A 19,484-nucleotide genomic window follows, 5' to 3' on the forward strand; every position below is an offset into this window, starting at 1 on the left:
AATGGTTAGGTACACATTGGTGCAACGACAGTGCTTTTTCGCGAATGCGCTTGTTAAATCACCCATTTGGCGAAGTAGGCTGTGATTCAATGATAAATTAACAGGCACCGCATAAATTATATGCAACGCAGGACAAGCTAGATAAACTAGTAATATCATCAACCATGTGTAGTTAACTAGTGATTATGTTAAAGATTGATTGTTTTTTATAAGATACATTTAATGCTAGCTGGCACCTTACCTTGGCTCATTGCTGCATTCACATAACAGGTAGTCAGCTTGCCACGCAGTCGCCTCGTGGAGTGCAATGTATTCGGCCATGATCGGTGTCCAAAAATGCCGATTACCAATTGTTATGAAAACTTGAAATCGGCCCTAATAAATCAGCCATTCCGATTAATCGGTCGACCTCTAGTTGGAACATTGTTGTGTGGACTTGCTTCCATTCAGCCACAAGGGCATTAGTGAGGTCGGGCACCTATGTTGGGCGATTAGGCCTGGCTTGCGTTCCAATTAATCTCAAAGGTGTTAGATGGGGTTGAGGTCAGAGCTCTGTGCAGATCTGTCAAGGTCTTTCACACCGATCTCAACAAACCCTATCTGTATGGACCTAGCTTTGTGCATGAGGGCACTGTCATGCTGAAACAGGAAAGGACCTTCTCCAAATTGTTGCCACTGTCAGGGTAGGTTCCTTATCCCTTGTCAATCATTGGCTTATTGGTGAAATCAGCAGTCAGACAATATCTTTAAGTAAATCAATCATTCATTTATTAATGCAATTGCAGACAGAAGTTGACAACGGGAACAGAGCACGCATGTTTCCGAGTAAGTTCTGCACCCCACCTAAGGGCGCAGCTGATTTTATACACTTGTGGTATGATACCTAGGGGTATGATAACCTACATCAATGTATGTGTGTATCAATAAGCTGAGGTTACTTTATAAGACAACCTAGTACATTAGCTTCTCTGAATTTATTAGCATTGTCTACTGTCACACAGATCAAAATGTCAAAACCAGAGAGTGGTTACTTCTCTTTATCTATTTTCGTTCTGACTCAGACCTAGCCTGCAAGCACACTTTCGCAACAGCCAGGGCTTAACCACAAAGACTAATATAGATAGCTTATGCAACATATAGTGGCAGAGTTTTTAGAAACATAGCAACAGTATCTTATTATAAAGCCTGCAGCAAAACATATGAATCTTAAGGTCCCCTTAATCAATAATGGGGAGGGTCTTTGGGACCCACCCCCTACACCACAAAGTTGGAAGCATAGAATCATCTAGAATGTCATTGTACGCTTTAGCATTAAGATTTCCCTTCTCTGGAACTAAGGGGCCTAACCCGAACCATTAAAAACAGCCCTAGACCATTATACCTCCTCCACCAAACTTTACAGTTGGCACTATGCATTGGGGCATGTAGCATTCTCCCGGCATCTGCCTAACCCAGATTCGTCTGTCGGACTGCCAGAGAATGAAGCGTGATTCATCACTCCAGAGAACGCTTTTCCACTGCTCCAGAGTCCAATGCCGGCTAGCTTTACACCACTCCAGCCGACACTTGGCATTGTGCATGGTGATCTTAGGCTTGTGTGCGGCTGCTTGGCCATGGAAACACATTTCTTAAAGCTCCCAACGAACAGTTTTTGTGCTGACATTGCTTCCAGAGGCAGTTTGGAACTCAGTAGTGAGTGTTGCAACCGAGGACAGATGATTTTTACGCGCTACGTGCTTCAGCACTCGGTGGTCCCGTTCTGTGAGCTTGTGTGGCCTACCACTTCGTGACTGAGCCGTTGTTGCTCCTAGACATTTCCACTTCAAAATAAGAGCACTTACAATTGACCGGGGCAGCTCTAGCATGGCAGACATTTGATGAACTGACTTGTTGGAAAAGTGGCATCCTATGACTAGGCCACGTTGAAAGTCACTGAGCGCTTCAGTAAGGCCATTCTACTGCCAATGTTTGACTATGGAGATTGCATGGCTGTGTGCTCGATTTTATTCACCTGTCAGCAATGTGTGTGGCTTAAATAGCTGAATCCACTTATTTGAGGTGTCCACATTTTTTGTATTTGTAGTGTATCTGCTGTTAAAAGAGAAGACAGCAGAGAATGGAGCTCTGTGTTTGATTGACCAGGACAATTATACCTATTTTTACACTGTCAGTCGCAGTAGTTTGGACTTGGGCAGATTGACTCCTATACCCATTTTTCCCAATTTAGTCACATCAGATGACAAAATATTTCACTCTACTCTACTATCACAGGCAGAGTTTTAGGGAATTGATTCCTTCCCTGGAGCCACAGAGAGCACAGAGATTGCTGGGCTGACTGGTTGCCCACAAAGAGGAAACAGGATTGCTACACTTGTAAATCTCATACAGGGTTAGTTATCGAGATTTCCTTGAACTTGTTTTGCAGTCTGACTATCTCACAAAGCCGAAGTGACCCCAATCAGCAGCTACTATCTACAGTTAGTTTGAGTTGTCACTCACTGCATAAACTTTCACTCTTGCACAGCAGGAGTGTTCCTCCAGTCTGCCAGAGCAGCTGTTATCCCAATTAATCACCTCTGCTTCTACCCTCTTCTCCATTACATGAGGCTGATTGAGGTGCTGACAGGATGCTGACAGGTTGTTTTGCATAAGCTCTCTGCGCTTGGGTCCGCCGGGTTTTACTGTGTAACAATGTGTACCACTGTCTCCTTGGCGTCCATTCCAGTGATAATGTGCCTCATTGTAAGTGGAGCAATTTCAATGACAGTAGGGCTGGCCAAGCACTGGCGTCACTGGACACTGGCGGTAATCTAATGCGACAATCATTATTACCGGCGTGCCCATCAGGCCCAGCAGTGGGTAATGACAAGCGAAGCCCTAGGCTGCGCTGGTGATCACATCCGGGGGAGAGACAGACAGCCCAGGCAGTGGTGCTATGTGGGAAGGAGCTGGCCTTCCCAAGGCCCAGAGTGGTTAACATACCACAGCTGTTCCCTGGATGATGTTGTGAGCAGCCTAGGAAGTTCTCTATCCCTTATGTCCTATCCATGCTGTCTGTCTCCCCCAGCATTTTTCCAATGTTGAAAATAACGTGTTTTCAACTCCAGTGGTTTTGACAGAATGTTCCTCCTCCGTTTATTTATAGACAGTTTCCCTCTGCCAGGCCCAGAGGTGGCATGGAAGACACCAGAAGGACTGTTTCCTATCTGATCTGCAAGGTCACAGTCCACAGAGCATATGCATGGGAAAATCAGGTACTTTCCCATGTATTGAATAGGAAGCAAGATGTCAACTATTTGTTTTGTTTATCATTAAGTACAGGTAACGCTGTACTTGACACTTCAAAACCAACACAACAAAAAAGTATTACGCATATTTGTTTTTGTAGCGTCCCTGTAATCAATCATACTATGACCAGACTCTGCCAAGAGGTCTGGTGTTTATGGCACAGGCAGTAATGCACTTGCTCTATTTCTCCATGGACCGCTGGTTCAAGCCACACCAATGATTACCCTTTATTTACTATACCAAGCAAAACAGTATGTCCAAAACATCTGAAAAAAAATGTGATTACAAATAACAGAAAGCAGTCATTTTACTTGGTTTATGTTTAATAATGTGTAATTAAGAATTTTGGCCATTTATAGCCCATAAATCTAAATTGAGGATAGTATTAGGCTAATACAGCAATGTCCTCAATTTGAACCAGTATACTATACTGTCTGTCCTCAATTTAGATTTCCGATTATGTGAATATGTGAAGAATGATCCGTTTCCTTCATTGTTAAAATCCTATTGTCCCTCCTGACCACCCACCACCCCCACACAATCGCCATATAGCTTTTAGTACAGAGAAATCACCTTTTTGATACTATTCAATTAACTTGCGTCGTAGCCTGTGTTTGTGAACTCATTTTCTGGTGTGAGCGTTCGCAGACGGAGCTAAACCACTCGTGAGGAAATTCACGTCAGCGAAGCGAAACAAACCACACGGGGAAACAAGTGCGTCGTGAAAACAACTTAAAACAATTGCTTAACATTTCAAGTGATTTGTGACGTTTTAGGGATTTTTATCTGAAGATAACGTGGTGCTGTCCATAGAATGCATTATTGTTTTTCGCCTCTTATTTTTGGAGAGGTACGAATCACTATTTTGGGCAGGTGAAAGCTCTGACTGTGCATGGCTTTGATGAATGGGCTTATGTTTCTCAGTACTGGCTGTCTTTTGATATAAGAAATTAGCTACTGGATCCAAGACCACAGACATACTAATCAAGTATGCGCTTAACTGGAGTAGCCTACACTGGCGAGGTGTCCCTTGGATCACCGCCGGGATTACGTTGTCGTAATGTTCAATACTTCGGACGTCGATCACACTTTCAATAAGAGAGAGGATGTTTCCGAAGTTATCAATGGCACTCTGGAGCTTGTCTACAACGTCACCGCTGATCCTACAGTCATGTGGAACGATACGTGCGGGGAGACACTACTTGATTTCGGCAGTGGAGAGAAGATAATTATCGGAGTGATGTTGGCCATCATCACAGCGGTCACTGTGATGGGAAACACATTGGTTGTCATAGCGGTTTGCGTGGTGAAAAAACTAAGACAACCATCAAACTATCTTCTTGTGTCTCTGGCCGTAGCAGATCTCTCCGTGGCAATAGTTGTAATGCCGTTTGTTATAGTGACCGACCTAACTGGGGGCAAGTGGCTTTTTGGGGAGGTGTTTTGCAACATCTTCATTGGTATGGATGTAATGTGCTGCACAGCCTCCATCATGACCCTGTGCGTGATCAGCGTTGACAGGTGAGTTAGTTAAACTCTAACAGTGGAATAAAATGTAGGGTGAGTATTGGTAAAGTGAGATACTCAAGCTTTGTAATGGATATCTTTAAATGTGTACAATAACATAACCAACAATCAATGCCTGTGTGTTAGTGAGGAAGTATGTCAGGATAACAAATGGGTTCAATGGGAGTGACGTCATCGTTGTGGTCGTGGCATCCTTTGTTTATTTTATTTTTTAATTTTTAATTTATTTCACCTTTATTTAACCAGGTAGGCAAGTTGAGAACAAATTCTCATTTACAATTGCGACCTGGCCAAGATAAAGCAAAGCAGTTCGACAACATACAAAAACACAGAGTTACACATGGAGTAAAACAACATACAATCAATGATGCAGTAGAAGAAAAAAAAATAAGACTATATACAATGTGAGCAAATGATGTGAGATAAGGGAGGTAAAGGCAAAAAAATGCCATGGTGGCAAAGTAAATAAAGTATAGCAAGAAAAACACTGGAATGGTAGATTTGTAGTTTGAAGAAAGTTCAAAGATAAAATATAAATAATATGGTGCAAAGGAGCAAAATAAATAAAATAAATAAATACAGTAGGGGAAGAGGTAGTAGTTTGGGCTAAATTATAGATGGGCTATGTGCAGTGATCTGTGAGCTGCTCTGACAGCTGGTGCTTAAAGCTAGTGAGGGAGATAAGTGTTTCCAGTTTCAGAGATTTTTGTAGTTCGTTCCAGTCATTGGCAGCAGAGAACTGGAAGGAGAGACGACCAAAGGAGGAGTTGGCTTTAGGGGTGACCAGAGAGATATACCTGCTGGAGCGCGTGCTACAGGTGGGTGCTGCTATGGTGACCAGTGAGCGGAGATAAGGGGGGACTTTACCTAGCAGAGTCTTGTAGATGACCTGGAGCCAATGTGTTTGGCGACGATTATGAAGCGAAGGCCAGCCAACGAGAGCGTACAGGTCGCAGTGGTGGGTAGTATATGGTGCTTTGGTGACAAAACGGATGGCACTGTGATAGACTGCATCCAGCTTGTTGAGTAGGGTATTGGAAGCGACAAGTGTCTAGACTAGAGGTATAATGGTAAGTAAAATTACATAAGGTTCTGAGGTAAAATGTTATGGTTATCTAGAACTAGAACTAACTATTCAGTGTCTCATTAAAACATATATTTTGTAATGGGATTAACTTTTTACTCACAAGCATTTCGCTACACTCGCAATAACATCTGCTAACCATGTGTATGTGACTAATATGATTTAATTTGATTTACTTCTCATTTTTTTAGAATATTGAAATTTTGGCAGTGTCCCAGTATGCCAATTTAACCACTGTCAAACTAGGACACTCCTCTAGGCCATTTTAATGCAATAAAATATTTTGGGGGATTCTGAAAAACATGTTTTCTTAACAGAAATCCATTTCTAAATCAGATGACATGTTGGATTTAATTTTCCTCAAATCTGCTATCAGCTAGCTTGCTAGCAAAAGCTAGCATAGCTGCATTTTACTTAGAAAGATATTACCTCAACAACATAAAAAATCCTAGCTAGCTATATTCATAACCATGCAGGTATATGATGACAAAAAAAAACATTTATTTTGCTGTATTTGACTCTGGTGACAACAAAAGTCATTGAAGTTATTGAGGGGTGAGGTCTTTCTGGTTTCATTCTACAAAATGTCCACTAGAGTATATTGTTGAGAATGTTGAGCTGGTAGGCCTAGATGAAGTTTATTTTATTTATAGGCTTTACAATTACAAATAGGCTACTTAATATAATTATAATCAAGTATGATGAGGATGATAATAATATGAATAATAGCGTAATAACAATAACAATAAATTATAATTCTTAATGTTCCACAAAAATATCTAAAGAATGCGTATGAATAATTTAAGTTTATCATTAAAATATTGAAATCTCTTAACTCATCCTTCTTTACAAATAAAGAATGAAGTGTCCCACTTTGCCAATCAAGGTGTCCCAATTTGCCAGTATCGACAAAAAATGTGGTCTCAGGACAATATGTTTGAAGAAGAGTCATCCATCCATTTTTCAATATTTTTTTATTTTGTATAGTCTAGTAGAGTTTTTAAGCTATTTGGAATGGTATCATGTTGGGGGTTGAGACAATGGGATGATTCTGTAAGGTGTTCCAGAAAGCACATTTTCATAAAGTGTCCCACTTTACCAATACTCGCCCTATAACAAGGAAGTATCTAATGTATAGGCTATTAGGTGACATTAGTCTGGGGTTGGGCTGATTTTTATGATTAAATCGAATATCGCGATATTTGACATTGAAGATGTATCATGAAGTGTAAGACGATATATCGATAAGACTATGTGCAAGACTCTATTTGAACTTTACAAATAAACTGTAGTTTTTTTTCAGTTAGACTGTATCAACATGTTAAACATTAAGTATAAAATAGGTTTCCATCCAGTTGCCAACAGATTTTTATGCCAATATTCTAAAGTCTGCTAAAAACAATAAGCGCATTTTCCCACCAGAGGTGTTTCCATCAAATTGACGACGTAGTGTACATAAACTTTTGCGGTTAAATTCCCATGTACCAAAAAAAACTAGTTAAATGGGTTTCCATAGCATTTTCAACTCTACTGATGGTTTAGAATTTTGCGCTATTTAGCAAATGTGCCTGCTCTGGTCTTGGCACGTGCTCTCTAACCAACAGAGAGCACGTGCAGATACAGTGCAGCTAGGCTACAGTAGATACATAATGACATTATTATGGACAAAATAGCAAGATTCTTTTTATTTGTCAAATGGCAGCCAAGCATCGATCATCATGTCACCAGAATAAGATCCTATTTTTATTGGAAAGGAGCATCAAGCTCATCACCATGGACTTTCACCACCCTGTGAAGTTCATCATAATTTATTTGATCTGTGGCCTAATAAACTGTAGCCTATGCTTTCCAGAGTCCTAGTGGGAGGACCACAAAATATTATTGCGTGACTTCAAGTTTACTTTGATATGATGGTTATTATATCAATATTTGCGCATAAAGGCGTTTCCACCGCCATTTTACTGACACAAAAAGTGCCCACCTTGTCTAGCATATTTTGTTTTGTCGACATTTGGAACGTTTATGACAAATGTGCTTTTTTTGTTTTCGTCATGTACTTTAATCTCATGAAAAGTTTGGATGGAAGCCTGGTTAGTGTGACTATAATATTGTAAATAAGCACAAAAATTGCACAGTCTGGAATGATTTAGTCATTAACAGAGCAAAACGATTATATCGGATATCGAAATATTTGGAGTAGCATATCATAGAAGAGGTCTCCCCAAATATCACATAACCCTACATTAGTCAAAACATTTATAGCGCCAAATGACACACAGTAAGCCGGATGGGAATTGGTTTGCTTGAGGTTGTCCAGCAGAAAAAACATGAGCTTGCCAACATGAGCCAACAATAACACTTCCCACTGGGCAAAAACTGGTTGAATCAACGTTGTTTCCACAAAATTTCAACAACAACAAAAATCTATGTGATGTTATCTAGTCATCAAAGTATGGGAATGTTGTATTTTTAGCACCCAACTTTTAAGCTAAATCCAATGACGGGGTGACATTTTTTTGTTGAATTCACGTTAGTTGACAACTCAAACAAATGTAAATTAAATCTAGACGTTGAAGTGACGTCTTTGCCCAGTGTTTTTTTGTTGTTTAGTTATTCCAGTTAGCAATAATCTAATTATTGATTCACAGCCGCTTGTGAGTGGATCAAACTATTTTTAATGGTTGGTCGCTAGATTTGTTTCGTACGTGCCAATTTTAAAATGTGAAAGTTATGTTTAGTCACTGCAAAGAGAGTTTGACTGTGAATAACCAGCTAACAATTCTAGATAGGCCGTTTTTATGTTACCAGTAATGTTCCCCTGACGTTTGATTGTCCAGTTTTCCTAAGTTTGGCGAACATTCTACGTATGTCAGCAAGAACATCATGAGAACCTATTTAGCATGTTTTGGCGTTAGTGTTAGAACATTACTGGTAATGTTGTCAAAAAGAACATACCCAGAACATGGTTACCAATGTTGGAAGGTTATTATAGTAAACTGAAAATAAACTAATCATGAAAAAACTATAATAATTTAAGAAACCAATTTGAAAAATGTAAACCTTAGTGAAACTATGATCTTTGACTCCCAAACGAACAGGGGTTTTCAGGCATCTGAATCTGGCAGGTAAATGCTGCCAGGAAATGGCGATGTTTCAAATAGGCCAAGTTTGTGCATCACTAATCTCTGTCGACAGACTGATTGCCTCATACAATGTACCAATGTTCCTGCATACATGTCTGTAGAAGTTCCTGCATCAGTTGGGACAGAGAGAAGGTGTTGGAAATGGGACGAGTGTCACCGGTGACGTCACCGCCATATCTTCTTATTTTCCTAGTGTAAACATACCCGCCGTACACAAAGTAGTAGCTAGCTAAGAAATGGAGAATACAGAGATTATTTTTAATGAATGCCTTTCGTAAGTGGCTAGTTTGCATCATCTACCTTCACTAAAACCACTGCAAAAGTTTTGCCTGCAAACTTTGGTTTCAAATTGTGATGTCCTGGTAGAGTTCAAAGGGGGTGACACACTAGACCCAAACTGCTACAGACCTATATCTATCCTACCCTGTCTTTCTAAGGTCTTCGAAAGCCAAGTTAACAAACAGATTACCGACCATTTCGAATCCCACCGTACCTTCTCCGCTATGCAATCTGGATTCAGAGCTGGTCATGGGTGCACCTCAGCCACACTCAAGGTCCTAAACGATATCATAACCGCCATCGATAAGAGACATTACTGTGCAGCCGTATTCATCGACCTGGCCAAGGCTTTCGACTCTGTCAATCACCACATTCTTATTGGCAGACTCGACAGCCTTGGTTTCTGAAATGACTGCCTCGCCTGGTTCACCAACTACTTCTCTGATAGAGTTCAGTGTGTCAAATCGGAGGGCCTGTTGTCCGGACCTCTGGCAGTCTCTATGGGGGTGCCACAGGGTTCAATTCTCGGGCCGACTCTCTTCTCTGTATACATCAATGATGTCGCTCTTGCTGCTAGTGATTCTCTGATCCACCTCTACGCAGACAACACCATTCTGTGTTAACTAACCTCCAGACGAGCTTCAATGCCATACAACTCTCCTAACGTGGCCTCCAACTGCTCTTAAATGCAAGTAAAACTAAAGGCATGCTATTCAATCGATCACCGCCCGCACCTGCCCGCCTGTCCAGCATCACTACTCTGGACAGCTCTGACTTAGAATATGTGGACAACTACAAATACCTAGGTGTCTGGTTAGACTGTAAACTCTCCTTCCAGACTCACATTAAGCATCTCCAATCCAAAATTAAATCTACAATCGGCTTCCTATATCGCAACAAAGCATTCTTCACTCATGCTACCAAACATACCCTCGTAAAACTGACCATCCTACCGATCCTCGACTTCAGCGATGTCATCTATAAAATGGCCTCCAACACTCTACTCAACAAATTGGATGCAGTCTATCACAGTGCCATCTGTTTTGTCACCAAAGCCCCATATACAACCCACCGCTGCGACCTGTACTCTCTCGTTGGTTGGCCCTCGCTTCATACTTGTCGTTAAACCCACTGGCTACAGGTTATCTACAAGTCTCTGCTAGGTAAAGCCTTGCCTATCTCAGCTCACTGATCACCATAGCAGCACGCGCTCCAGCAGGTATATCTCACTGGTCACCCCCAAAGCCAATTTCTCCTTTTGTCGCCTTTCCTTCCAGTTCTCTGCTGCCAGTGACTGGAACGAACTGCAAAAATCACTGAAGCTGGAGACTCATATCTCCCTCACTAGCTTTAAGCACCAGCTGTCAGAGCAGCTGACAGATCACTGCACCTGTACATAGCCCATCTGTAAACAGCCCATCTATCTACCTCATCCCCATACTGTATTTATTTATTTATCTTGCTCCTTTGCACCCCAGTATCTCCACTTGCACATTCATCTTCTGCACATCTACCATTCCAGTGTTTAATTGCTATATTGTAATAACTTTGCCACCATGGCCTATTTATTGCCTTAACTCCCTTATCTTACCTCATTTGCACATGCTGTATATAGACTTTTTGTTTTATTTTTTTCTACTGTATTATTGACTGTATGTTTTGTTTATTCCATGTGTAATTCTGTGTTGTTGTATGTGTCGAATTGCTATGCTTGGCCAAGTTGCAGTTGCAAATGAGAACTTGTTCTCAACTAGCCTACCTGGTTAAATAAAGGTTCAATAAAAATGTGTTCAACATCAGAACTCCAAATAATATAAGCTTGTTTTACTCCAATGTTTCTAAACAATGTAATGTAAACACACACTATAGCCTCAATACATGGTTAAAATTATACTTTTGGTATCATGGATGCCTGGTCAGCCCTTGCAGACATAGTTCTGTCTATGAATTTGAGAGTGGTTACATTTCTCCAGGCCCATGCATCCCTCAGCTTTTTACCAAAACAGAGACTGGCGTGTTCGCTTTGTTATTGTTTCGATTAAGGACACTAGCTTTAAATTATAAAGTCAATCTCAATGTGACTTGGATTTAAAAGGATTAGTACCTAGACTGGTGCAAGAAATATGACGGAAGGAAACTCTTTCCCCATGTTTAAATGTATTAAATGTTCTTTCAACTTTAGTAATACATGTAAGAAGAATCAAGTACTTTTACCTTTATCTGACAGAAACAGAGAGGAAAAAACAAGAAATGAAGTCATAGCACATTTGTTAGTTAATGATAGTGATGCACTAGTCCCATAAATCCCAAACCTAGGCAACAGCAGCACTAGGTCTGGGGAGGATGTCAGATTCTCTTGGACATTTCGAAAGGGGGAAAATAATTCCGGGGAGGGTCCGCTTCAGACAGACAACCTTTATTTAACTAGGCAAGTCAGTTAAGAGTAAATTCTTATATACAATGATGGCCTACACCAGCCAAACCCGGAAGATGCTGGGCCAATTGTGCGCCGCCCTATGGTACTCCCAATCATGGCCGGTTGTGATACAGCCTGGATTCAAACCAGGGTGTCTGTAGTGACGCCTCAAGCACTGAGATGCAGTGCCTTAGACCGCTGTGCCACTCAGGAGCCCAACTAAGCTCATGAGGCATTTATAAGTTATATTTTTCAAGAATCAATCCAGTATATATCCCTCAAACTTAACTCTGGACCTCGAATCCAGTTCCACAGCACTCTTTCATTGTTCCCCTCTAATCAGGGACTGATTTAGACCTGAGTGCAATTAATTATCAGGTAGAACTGAAAACCAGCAGGCCTCTTTTGACCTCTTAGGACAAAAGTATTAATATAATTAATTTATAAGTCCAAAAATGGATGTAGCAACTAAGGATTCTAGCTTTAAAGGCCCAATGCAGATGTTTTTATCAATATCAAATAATTTCTGCATAGCAATTAAGTACCGTACTGTAAATAAGAATTTGTTCTTAACTGACTTGCCTAGTTAAATAAAGGTTAAATAAATAAAATGAAAAACAGATTTCCATTAAAATGGGCAAAAATAGCTTTTTAGCCCCCCCAAAATTCACAAGCAAGAATTTTTCTAGGACTGTCCTGGAGTGGTCTTAGTGGGGAAGGGAAAACTGAAAACTAGGTGTTACTGGCAGAGAGGTTTGGAACTCTCTTTTTTTATTGGTCTTATTGACCAATTCACCGCATGGTGATGTCACCATGTACAGCCGAAACTCCCGCCCATGCAAACCTGCTGATTAGAAGGTCCTGTGTATGTTTTATTCTCAGCCAGCAACTACTATAAATAACACTGATCACATTTTTCAAACTTTTACAGTGTTAGTTTCATCAGCTGTTCACATAAAAAAAAAAAAAAATGTTGACAGCACTGGGCTTTTAAACCTAACCTAACCGATGACCTGACCCATCAATGTATGTATTACTGCCCAACAGTGGCAAGAAGTGACATCCCCAAAAACACAACTATAGGCCTCTTTTCACTATACTATTTTTCCTCTAACTTTAATTTTAATTAAATTAAAAAGGCTTACATGTTCCCAATCAACAGTAGCCTAGGCCAAGTCTCCTTTCACTCGCTCTGTCTCTCTCCTCAGCAGCAGGCACACTTGACGTGAGCAGCCAGAACCAGTTTCAGCTGTACATAAGTTATACCTTTTATTGTGTTGCAATTGGCTAACACAGATAACAAGCTCCCGCTTGAGTCCCGGGTTGGATCTCGGGAATTTTGGGTCTGTTCGACCCGTGAAGACGTCTAGCCCTACCTCCGACGCATAGGCTGCTTTCTGTCCTTAACACTAAAAGTGAAATGAAATAATATAAAAATGAAATAGAAATGTTTTTGTCAAACAAAATTTGAATAAAATGAGTAAATCAAGTCTGAAATCTAACTGAAACTAAACTGAATTTCAAATGAGAATCGAAAAAAGAACTAATATTAAAACACAAAACTATAAAAGTCTTGGAATGTTGTAAGAACGTTCATGTGTCCAGTTTTCTGAGGGTTAGGAGAATATTCCATCAACATCACACCAAACATACACAGACCATGGTTGCCATGGTCTCAGAATATAAGATATTAATGTTATAGACATGTTTCATTGTAACGTTGTAAGAACATTCCTCTGTCCAGGATGTTTAATACATAGGACATTCTGCAATGGTCTCTGAAGGTTTTTTCTAGTTCCCGGCTTGTTCCGGGGATGTCACCGTCTCAAAGAAACTTTCATTACACATCACCCCTTGATACTGCTGCCGAGTCCATCGAGGCACTGATTGGTGAATCACTGATCCGTGTCGAAAGCTCTTTGTCTGTTGGAAAGGTTTGGGGCACCCACACACAGTGTTTTCAACTTTCATATTTGACATACATGATTACATTGTGCATGTTTATTTGTACAGTAACTATCAGTCAACATGTCTTCACCTGGGATTTGAACTCCCAATGTCTTGGTTCACAGCATTCCGATCTTCCTGGTACGTCACCATGTCTGTGTCAATGACTGATTTCACCTGTATTGCTACACTTTGCACATCAAAGTAAATCTCAGCTCTGTTAAATGCACACTCGAGAAAAACAATTGGTATTTATCATAGTGATTAAGGAGTAACATTAAAATAGAGTAATATGCCCCACAAACATTAGACAACTATACAGAAAAACCCTAAACTTTCTGAAATAAGTAAATAAAATCAATGATGAGAGAATAGTGAGATTAGCTGGCATAGCAGGAAGATCGGAATGCCGTAAACCAGGTTTAATAATAATTCCTGTATAAATTAACAATGTAACCATGTATGTCTGTCAACACTATTCTATGCGAGTAAAGTCATACCGTATGGAAAAAAAAAAAACAATCACGACAGCTGTGATGGAAACAGGAAGTATGGGTGTCCCTGATCTTGCCAATAGACACATAATGAATGGATTAGCTATGAATGGATCAGCTGCCATTCTGTATAGAAAGAAACAGCTGAATTGATATTTTCAATGTCTTTGTTCAGCCACGACTCAGAGAAACATAGGATATTACTGTTCTTCAGATCACATTGATAGGATAGTCTCAAAGTGAGCTTGTCCAGTTTATTCTCCAGTGAATGGACGTTCACCAATAGAACAGGGGTTCAAGGTGGTTCATCCACACACCGAGGTTGTCTTGTCAGATATCCTGCATGCTGGCCTCTGTAATGCCCCCTCTTCCTTCTTAGAGTGTTGGGGATTTGGGCCTTCTCCGGGATGAGTAGTATGTAATTCATCTCCGACTCATTGATCTAGAAATGCTCATCCAAATCGAGGTTAGTGGTCACTGTTCTGATGTCCAGACGCTCTTTTCGGTCATAGGAAATGATGGCATAAACATGTAAACTTTTTTTATTTTTTTTATCTGTGCATAAACAACACACAAAATTGCACAATGGTTCATGAGCCCGTAAAACGGCAGATATTCCATCCAGGCCATTTCATATAATTTTTGGGGACCATCAGGCAACGTCCTAAATATGTGTGTCCCCGGAACAAGCTGAGAACTAGACAAAAACCTCTAGGAGACCATGATAGAACATTCTGTTTTAAACGTCATTGGACACAGGAATGTTCTTGCAACATACCCATGAAACTTGTCTAGAACATTAACATCATATATTCTGAGAACATGACAACCATGTTCTGTGTATGTTTGGCGTGACGTTGATGCAATATTCATCTAATCCTCAGAAAACTGGACACATTAATGTTCTTGCAACATTCCCATGAAATATATCTATAACATTAATATTGAGTATTCTGAGAACATGGTAACCACGTTCTGGTTAAGTCTTTTTGACATTAAGGGAATGATATCTTGGAAACAGTCATTGCACATCACTGGAACATTCATATGAAAACGTTAGGTGACCTAATGAGACTTTTAAACTCTTAAGGGAATGTTCTCTGAAGTTGTGGGAATGTTTGTTGTTATCTGGATATGAATGCATAAATGATTCTGATTCTGCAAGTCGCACAAATGACACGATTACACGCCAGTGGTTTCAGGAAAAACAAGCATTTCAGATGTTGGGTTCCTGTGGGATTTTTTTTATTTAACCTTTATTTTGACAGGGAGTCATGCTTAGACCAAGGTCTCTTTTACAAATCAGCCCTTTTCACACATCAATACACATCAATATACACTATAAACATCAATATACTCATCAAGGTTCAATACACAAAAAGAAAAACATACTCATAGAAACCAACACATTCTTCAGTAAAAATCTGCCTTTTGAATTGCCCTAGAGGCACCAATTCATCCAATTTTAGAGAGCCTTGGAGATTATTCCACAAGTAAGGTGCGGAGGTACAAACTTATCTCATACGTCTATAAGTTAAGAATGAAGTAAGGTATGGCAGAAGTTTATGCAGGCGGGCTTTCTTAACAGAAAGAGTGCAATACATCGATCTACAATACTTCAAAGAGGGCCAGCCTACTTTCTGATACAAAACGCAGTGATGTGTAGTGTGCCATGATAAACTGCGTCCAGTGGCTTCAATACAGTGGCAGCTGCATTCATATAGACAATATCACCATAGTCTATAACCTGTACGAATGTCGACTGAATTATTTTGTTTTCTGCTATTTAATGAAAGGCATGAACTATTCCTATAGTTAAGGGCATTTTAATTATTAATCTCTTTGTAAAATATAGCTTTTCGTCAATCCAGATCCCCAGATATTTATAAGTGTGGACATAATCAATGAGGGCACCATCCAATGTACTTATGCATTAATCATCATTTATGTGATTTGGAGAATAACATATACAGTACTTAGGGTTGCAAAATTCCAGGAATGTTCAATAAATTCCCGGGTTTTCCAGAAATCCTGGTTGAAGGGTTCCGGATTTCCTGCTTATTCTCTCCTGATTCCGAGAATCCTTCAACTGGGAATTTGGGAAAACCAGGGAATATATTAAACGTTCCTGGTCCATACCAATTGCAGACAATATTTTTTACCAATAAAGAGTGGTCAACAGTATCGAAAGCCTTTGATAAGTCAATAAAGAGGGTCGCACAGTGCTTCCTCCTATCCATACCATTTACCACATCATTTAACACCAAGGTTGCAGCAGAGATGGTGCTATGACCAGGCTTGAAACCAGACTGGTTAACGCTTAGAATACATCTCGTATATAAGAAGGATCTAAGCTGACAGTTGATTAATGACTCTAAAAATGTTGCTAGGCAAGACAATTTTGAGAAGGCACATTTTTGGGGGGTTGGAGTGGTCACCACCTTTGTGGAGAGGGAGTACATGGGCCGCCTTCCAATCCCTGGGGATAGCACCTGAGATAATCATAAAATTAAAAATATTTGTCAATGTCTCCGGAATCAGGGGAGCAGAAAGCTGCAGCAAGAAAAGGATGTACTTCCGTCCTGTCAAGTGATCTTCCCATTAGAAAATAAATGAGCAGACAAAATATTTTATTTATTTATATTTTTTATTCATGTATAGTAATTTGATTTGGTTATCCATTCACATCAGAAAATGGATACAAGCATGCATAATTATGCATGTTGGTTAATGCATTGTGTATTCTATGGATTATGTACAGTGTTTGTGTTAATTGTCCACATAAACTACAATGCCCTCAGAAAGTATTCACACCCCTTGACTTTTTCCACATTTTGTTGTGTTTGAATTTAAAATGGATTATATAGAGATTTTTTTGTCGCTGGCCTACACACAATACCCCATATTGTCCAAGTGGAATGATGTTTTTAGAAATTTGTACAAATACATTAAAAAGTAATGGGACTCCCAATCATGGCCAGTTGTGATACAGCCTGGAATCAAACCAGGGTCTGTAGTGACGCGCCTCTAGCACTGAGATGCAGTGCCTTAGACCGCTGTGCCACTCAGGAGCCCTATTGCATGGACTCTGTGTGCAAAAATGGTGTTTAACATTATTTTGGAATGACTACGCCATTAAAATACAATTCTGTAAGGTATCTCAAGTCGAGCAGTGAGATTCAACCACAAAGACCCGGTAGGTTTTCCAATGCCTCATAAAGATGTGAACCTATTGGTAGATGGATAAAAATAAAGCAGACATTGAATATCTTTTTGAACCTGGTGAAGTTACAAAATTACACTTTGATGGTGTATCAATACACCCAGTCACTACAAAGATACCGTCCTTCCTAGCTCAGTTGCTAGAGAGGAAGGAAACCGCTCAGGTATTTCACCATGAGGCCAATGGTGACTTTAAAACAGTTACAGAGTTTAATGGCTGTGATAGAAGAAACTGAGGATGGATCAACGACATTGTAGTTACTGAACAATATTAATCTAATTGACAGAGGGAAAAGAGGGAAGCCTGTACAGAAGATTCCAAAACATACATCATTTTTATTTATTTATTTATTTACCTTTTAATTCATCATGCAACGAGGCACTAAAGTAATACTGCAAAAAATGTGCCAAAGCAATTTACTTTTTGTAATGAATGTTACGTTATGTTATGGTGGCTGCATCATGTTATGGGTATGCTTGTAATCATTAAAGACTGGGACTTTTTTCAGGATAAAAAAGAAATGGAATGGAGCTAAGCACAGGCAAAATCCTAGAGGAAAACCTGGTTCAGTCTGCCTTCTAACAGACACTGGGAGATGGAGTTGTTTACCAAGAAGACCGTGAATGTTCCCAAATGGCCGAGTTACAGTTTTGACTTAAATCAGCTTGAAAATCTATGGCAAAGCTTGAAAATGGTTGTCGAGCAATGATCAACGACCAATTTGACAGAGCTTTAAAAATGTTCAAAAGAATAATGGCCAAATATTGTACAATCCAGGTGTGCAAAGCTCTTAGAGACTTACCAAGAAAGATTGACAGCTGTAATCGCTGTCAAAGGTGATTTTTTAACATGTATTGACTTGGGGTTGAATACTTATGTAATCAAGATACTGTACCAGTCAAAAGTTTGGACACACCTACTCATTCAGGGGGTTTTCTTTATTTTTTACTTTTTTCTACAGCGTAGAATAATAGTTAACACATCAAAACTATAAAATAACACATATAGAATCATGTAGTTACCAAAAAAGTGTTAAACAAATATTTGAGATTCTTCAAAGTAGCCACCCTTTGCCTTGATGGCATCTTTGCACATTCTTGGCAATATCTCAACCAGCTTCACCTGGAATACTTTTCCAACAGTCTTGAAGGAGTTCCCACATATGCTGAGCACTTGTTTGCTGCCTTTCTTTAACTCTGCGGTCCAACTCATCCCAAACCATCTCAATTGGGTTGAGGTCGGGCGACTGGAGGCCAGGTCATCTGATGCAGCACTCCATCACTCTCCTTCTTGGTCAGATATCCCTTACACAGTCTGGAGGTGTGTTGGGTCATTGTCCATTTGAAAAACAAATGATAGTCCCACTAAGCGCAAACCAGATGGGATGGCGTATCACTGCAGAATTCTGTGGTAGCCATGCTGGTTAAGTGAGCCTTGAATTCTAAATAAATCACTGACAGTGTCACCAGCAAAGCACCCCTACACCATCACACCTCCTCCTCCATGCTTCACGGTGGGAACCACTCATGTGGAGATCATCCGTTCACCTAATCTGTGTCTCACAAAGACACGGCGGTTGGAACCATACATCTAAAATTTGGACTCATCAGACCAAAGGAGAGATTTCCACCGGTCTAATGTCCATTGCTGTTTCTTGGCCCAAGTAAGTCTCTTCTTCTTATTGGTGTCCTTTTTAGTAGTGGTTTCTTTGCAGCAATTCGACCATGAAGGTCTGATTCACAAAGTCTCCTCTGAACAGTTGATGTTTCTGTTTCTGTTACTTGAACTCTGAAGCATTTATTTGGGCTGCAATTTCTGAGGCTGGTAACTCTAATGAACTTATCCCCTGCAGCAGAGGTAACTCTGGGTCTTCTTTTCCTGTGGTGATCCTCATGAGAGCCAGTTTAATCATAACGCTTAATGTTTTTTGCGACTGCACTTGAAGAAACTTTCAAAGGTCTTGAAAATTGGTCTTTTACCAAATAGGGATATCTTCTGTATACCCCCCCCCTACCTTGACACAACACAGCTGATTGGCTCAAATGCATTAAGAAGGAAAGAACTTCCACAAATGAACTTTTAA

At 40.0% G+C, this 19,484-nt stretch overlaps 1 protein-coding gene across 1 annotated transcript in view; it reads left to right on the top strand.

Annotated features, from left to right (window-relative positions):
• Positions 1–3,930: 3,930 nt before the first annotated feature.
• LOC106580454 (5-hydroxytryptamine receptor 7) overlaps positions 3,931–19,484 on the top strand; it is an 85,157-nt gene continuing 69,603 nt past the window's right edge. Inside the window, exon 1 of the mRNA XM_014161540.3 lies at positions 3,931–4,809. Coding sequence (XP_014017015.1) covers positions 4,349–4,809 — 461 coding nt within the window. The 5' untranslated portion in view covers positions 3,931–4,348. The remainder of the gene's footprint in view (positions 4,810–19,484) is intronic.

The sequence above is a fragment of the Salmo salar genome, chromosome 20 (assembly GCF_965601325.2).
Source record: "Salmo salar chromosome 20, fSalSal1, whole genome shotgun sequence".
NCBI lineage: Eukaryota > Metazoa > Chordata > Actinopteri > Salmoniformes > Salmonidae > Salmo > Salmo salar.